Below are 6000 nucleotides of genomic sequence, written 5' to 3' on the forward strand. Positions count from 1 at the left end.
TCAAATCCTGGTCCTAGAGTGAAAAATGTTTTTCCGTGTGGAGTCTGTGAACGACCGGTAACATGGTCACAAATTGCAGTATGCTGCTCAAATTGCTCAATCTGGCACCACAAGTCGTGTGAGAGCATTGCTTCGCAAGACATGTCTCACCTAGAGAAGTCAGAAGTTGTATGGCACTGCCACAAGTGTAATAGCGCTAACATCGACAGCTTCACCTTCCATAGCTATGAATTGGAAGAGTCAAACATCTATTTCCCACTCACCAACCTCAAGGATTCGCTGGATACATTAAGCTCCAATGAGCCCTTTAGCCCCACCTTTGCCAGTAGCCCACGTAAACAACGTAACTTTAGAAAGAGAAGCCAGCGAACATCTACATCAAGTCCGACTAGTGATGTGACTGCCCCAAGCCGGGAGACCACGGCCCGTCGGAGTACCCCTTCAGAGTCATTACCTGACAGCGAAAGACCAAGTACTACCTCTGGCTCTAGTCTGGAAGGAGAAAACAGCAGAACCTTCCTGAGAAACACTGGTAACCTTAGACTCCTGACTGTGAACTGCTGCAGCCTGAGAGGAAAGACGGCAGAGTTTAAGGCGGCGCTCCAGTATGTTAAACCCGATATAATCTGTGGCACAGAATCCTGGCTCCAAGGAATCAAACCTGGCCTGGACCCAGGAAAAGATGCCATCAAGAATAGCGAGGTGTTCCCATCTTCATACCAAATCTACAGAAATGATAGAGATGGCTGTGGAGGCGGTGTTTTCATAGGAGTACAACAGGAAGTTATGTGCAGTGAACTCCAAAACGCAGTCACGGAATGTGAGATCAATTGGACAAAGATCCAACTGCCGAGATCAGCTGAGGCATATTTTGGAGTCTTCTATATGCCTCACCGTAGTCTCCTAGATGTCAAGCGACTTGACGAGTCCCTCAAGAAATTTCAAGGGAAGGAAAACAAAACCATTGTGATTGCAGGTGACTTCAACTGTCCTGATATAGACTGGCAAACTCTCACCCTGCGTCACAATGCTCAAGACAGAGAAGTCCAACAAGCTTTAATCGACCTTTCATTGGAACACGGACTGGTCCAGATTCACAACCAAGCTACGAGATATGATAACATCCTAGATATCGTGCTCACTAACAACCCAACACAAGTGAAATCGTCGTACAGCATCCCAGGTATAAGCGACCATGCCATGGTGGTCACGGACTTCGACATGAAACCAGCCATTGCAAAGATACCACGGAGAAAGATCTACAAGTACTCTCAAGCTGACTGGGAAGAGGTGAAAAAGGACGTAGCCAACATATCTGAGATGGTCACTGAAAGAAAGAGGCAAGGGACAAACGTCCAAGACCTATGGACTATGCTGCGAGACTCCCTGTTAGACATCATAGAACAAAGGATCCCCTCCAAGTCGAGCAGCAGCAGACAGTCACTTCCCTGGTTTAACCACAAGCTGAAAAGAATGGTGAAGAGGAAGGCACGACTGTACAGGAGAGCCAAGAAGACTAACTCATGGGCCGACTACAAGGCCTTTCAACGCCAGTGTAGACAAGAGTTCCGTCGAGCTGAGAGGGACCATCTCACCTCCACCATCGTCGATGAACTGGAAATCAACAAGAACTCCAAACCCTTCTGGAGCTACATCAAGGCAAAGAGGAAAGACAGGAATGGAGTTCCTCCCCTCATGCTGGAAGGAAACCTTGTGAAGGACAGCAGGACCAAAGCAACCACCCTCCTGCAGCAGTTTACATCTGTGTTCACAAGGACCAGACCAATCGTATGCCCAGCATTGAAAAAAACTACAATTGCTCCCTCCCTCCTCTGCAGATCACAGCTGATGGAGTTCTCAAGCTATTACAGAACATCAACATCCATAAAGCTTGTGGACCGGATAACATCCCTAACATTATCCTGAAGCAGTGTGCCACCGAACTTGCGCCAGCTTTGAGTGAGATATTCCAGCTCTCCCTGGACACTGGGGTACTACCTACTGACTGGTTGCAGGCCAACGTGACACCAGTTTCAAGACCGGGGATGTCCACCAGTCGGCAAACTACCGTCCCATCTCTAAAACATCAGTCACATGTAAACTCCTGGAACATATCATATGTAAACACCTCCTTGATTATTTAGAAGAAAACAACATCCTAACTCACCTGAATCACGGTTTTAGATCTGGATACTCCACCGAAACCCAGTTGATCACTGCCCTCCATGACCTGTTGCATGCAAACGACCAAAGGAAGCAATCAGACATCATAGTGCTGGACCTTTCGAAGGCTTTCGATAAGGTCCCCCACGAAAATCTCCTACATAAACTTACATCCATTGGAATCACTGGCCCCACCCACTCATGGCTTAGAAATTTCTTAACAAAACGCTGTATGAGAGTCGTCATAGACGGAGAGAGCTCCCACGATGCACATGTTGATTCAGGTGTACCCCAGGGAACAGTACTCGGGCCATTATTGTTCCTTTGCTACATCAACGACATACCAGACACAGTGAGGTCGCAAATAAGGCTGTTCGCAGACGACTGTCTCCTTTACCGTCAGATCAGGAACCAGGAAGACCACCTCATCCTTCAAAACGACCTGACAGCCCTGGTCTCTTGGGCACATAAATGGGGTATGTGCTTCAACGCAGAGAAGTGCTATACTATGAGTGTCTGCAGTAAATCATCCTACTTCTATCAACTCAACAGCCATATCCTGCAGCACGTTCACGACATCCGTTACCTAGGAGTCACTATCTCTGACGACCTGAAGTGGGAGGAGCAAAAGGCGAATTGGGTTCTATCCCTCCTTCGGAGAAACCTCTACTTCTGCCCTGCCAACGTTAAGCGAACTGCCTATACTTCACTCGTTAGATCACTCCTTGAGTACGGTGCCACTGCCTGGGACCCATATCTACAAAAGGACATAAACAGACTTGAAAGTATCCAACGAAGAGCTGTCCGATTCATAACAGGGGATTACGTGTCCAGAGATGACGGCTTTATCACAAACAAGCTGGCTGAACTTTGTCTCCCAAGCCTGAAGGAAAGAAGAAGGAATCTCAAGCTCACCCTCTTCTTCAAAGTGGTCGGGGGGCTGGTGCCAGCTCTCCCAATTCAAACCTTTGCTCAACCTAAAAAACTTAGACGACGTATCCGTGTTAAGCAATTCACAAACTGCGATACTGTAAATATCTTAGACAGACAAGTGACAAATAACAGTAAGTGCTTTAATCAAATAAGAGCACAAACAGAACAATTCAGAAACTCATTCTTCCCGTCTACTGTCATCGAGTGGAATCACCTGAGTGACGCCACTATTAACTCGCCATCAATCGCCTCATTCAAAAAGGCCATTGATAGAACTTTCTAATCACCCCTGCGCCCTCTCTCATCCGATGCGTTATGCCCAGTAGGGCCCTGCATCGTAAACATCCAGATCCAGATCCAGACACACTCTATCCTGTGCATCATTTGTATACAAAAGGGTCAATGCATACAATGTACCATTGCATTTTTAAATTAGCAGGGCACCTACACACATTCTGGTTGAGATTTTTATTGCTGTATGTGATATTTCTTTACTTTTTCCCGTATAGAAAACAAAATGGATAAACAATAAAACTGATGTTGAGTACTTGGGGGGGGGGGGGTGTACTGATATTCAAGGCTTTGTACATTATATCATTTTTTTTTTGGTTTCATAACAATATAGGCCTAATGATTATGTGCAATTATATTTTACACTTATGTATGATTAATCATGCTCTTGTGTTTCCTAATAGCGGGGAAAATCATGGCCTAGAGTTTAAACAAGAAATGTCGGTTAGTATTTGGGGAAAAGCTGACAGACAAAAAGGTAGTCAGGTGTACGTGACTGGTCATGAGGCTATCAGCTACGGCTCCGGACGGAGTCTCGAAGAGTTGTAACATGGCCTGTACAGGCACTTGTCGTGTAGCAGAGTAATACGTGCGCGTGCTTGAGAGTGTGTAGCACAGTATGCTAGAAGTATGGTGAAGATACAAAGCAGAGATATATAACTAGCAAGAGTTTGAACACAGGAATCAGTCGGGGATAGTTCTCCAACTCCTCGCCTTGTGTTGTCTTCCTCAGTCAAATGATGCTGAAAATACTCAGAAGTTCACGTCATTCATTTCTGTGTTTATGTGTATTGTTCCTTCGGTTAGAAATAAGAGAGAACTGTCATAAATCATAATACCCAGAGGACTTTATCAAAGTCAAGCGAATTGTTAATCGATCATAGTCTTCTCCACCTGTATACGTGTACTTTAAGATACCATAAAATATATGTACGTATGTTATACACTAAATTGTATATTTCTTTTCAGTATTCCTGTTCACTTTCTTGTGAAAATTTTGTCATTATGATTTCATTTGTACAAGTGGAGGAACAACAAATTGAAATTGATACTACAGTTACAAGCAGAAGACATGGCTTGAGTTGGGAAAAAAAGTCACGTTGCTCTTTCGTGCACTGCAGCAATAATTCGTCACAGGTGTACATAGTATACGTGTACATGAGCGCGCATGAGCCTTTGGCATAAGTATGCATATAAGTGATATCTGAGTTCACATAATATATGTGTATAAATGCATAAGTGTGATAATCAGGAACTGAAAAATATAAGAACTTCGTCAAAGATAATTCCGAATTATATTTTGTTTAGACGTGTATCATTTCAATTTTTTTGAATAAACCATAATGGGTTAACCCATATAAATCTTAAATCTGCTTTGGTAGGCAAAACACCCAGTGGATACTCAATAGTCATCCTGAGAGGAAAACAGCATCGTACTGTCAATCAACGAATTAAAATGACCAATATACTGCTACTATGATGGTCACTATTGGCACATACGGTTTATGACTAATGCCACGCGGAAGAATATTATCATCTTTCATCACACACATTAAACATCACACAGTAAAGTATTTTATTCAAAAGATGGCACCAGAACTTAGGGATGTTACATCATCGACAGTATGCCACCATGTAAGGTTTATAAGCTGGTCAAGATTAACATTGTCCCACAAAAGCACCTTGTTTTGAGGATACTGTCCAAGGCCATTGGCATATCGGGCAGGATTCGAACTATGAGATCTCTTGATTTAACAGAGCCCAGGGCAACATGTATGTCTCTGTTAAAGTCACCTTCTGGCCTGCCCCCCCCCCCCTCCCATCCTGCCTTTACAGATTACTCAAAACGACCTGGATGTCCTCAACAACTAGGCCAGAACCTGTGTGGAGTATTTGATGGGTGGAGTGTAGTGACTTGACAGGCTCGAGAAGAAGAAGAAGTAGAAGTAGAAGATGTGAATTTGTGAAAGCTACACTTTTGTCCATGCATGCTCAAATACCATCTCAGATCTTTAAAACGGTTATTTCTGCGACACGAATCACCCGCACACATCCACACACAGACACACACACACACACACACAGATACACGCACACACACACACACACACACACACAACAACGTAGTTGCTAAGATATTGATTGCACTTAAAAGTTTTTTTTTTCCTTTCTTAAAAGGCCACCATGTCATTTCGGATGCACGTAGCCATGCGTCTGCCGGACGGACCCGTGAAAAAAAAAAAGCAGACTAGAGTGCACACCGTGCCGATGGAGGAATCCATATTCGACAGGAGGCCCACAGGCGGAAGGCGGCAAAAAGTGCAGAAGGAGGAGGGCAGTGTACCAAACACCAGCGATCCGGCGAGTGGTCTACAGCGGAGATGACAAAAAATGGTAAGGGGGAGAATTCGGGGTGTCTTCGAGCGATAAACACCCCTTAGTAGAAGAGAAAAAGAGAGACCGTAAAAAAGTGAAGAGCACAATTATAGATCATCCCGAGGCCCATGTAGAAGAGAGTCAACCAGACATGCGATTTACGTCAAAATTTCGAGATTCCTTGTTTGAATGGGGTTATCTTATTCCCTTATCTTTCTTCTCTTTAAGGGCTCCTTG

At 44.4% G+C, this 6000-nt stretch overlaps 1 protein-coding gene across 1 annotated transcript; it reads left to right on the top strand.

The window, feature by feature from the left end:
• The first annotated feature begins 141 nt into the window (after positions 1-141).
• On the top strand, positions 142-5772 carry LOC139741014 (uncharacterized). Its single transcript, XM_071651603.1, has 4 exons — positions 142-1788; positions 1839-2096; positions 2459-3106; positions 5566-5772. The coding sequence occupies exons 1-4, from the start codon at positions 142-144 to the stop codon at positions 5770-5772; spliced, it is 2760 nt and encodes a 919-aa protein (XP_071507704.1).
• Positions 5773-6000: the final 228 nt, after the last annotated feature.

This window comes from Diadema antillarum, unplaced genomic scaffold (assembly GCF_040938485.1).
Source record: "Diadema antillarum isolate AM-2024a unplaced genomic scaffold, OU_Dant_1.0 seq00000897_RagTag, whole genome shotgun sequence".
NCBI lineage: Eukaryota > Metazoa > Echinodermata > Echinoidea > Diadematoida > Diadematidae > Diadema > Diadema antillarum.

Coding starts and splice junctions, on each gene's coding strand:
- LOC139741014 (XM_071651603.1), top strand. CDS start 142: ATGTCTCACCTAGAGAAGTCAGAAGTTGTATGGCACTGCCACAAGTGT. Junction 1,789..1,838: donor TCACAAGGACCAGACCAATC/GTATGCCCAGCA, acceptor CCTCCTCTGCAG/ATCACAGCTGATGGAGTTCT. Junction 2,097..2,458: donor CTCTAAAACATCAGTCACAT/GTAAACTCCTGG, acceptor GGTGTACCCCAG/GGAACAGTACTCGGGCCATT.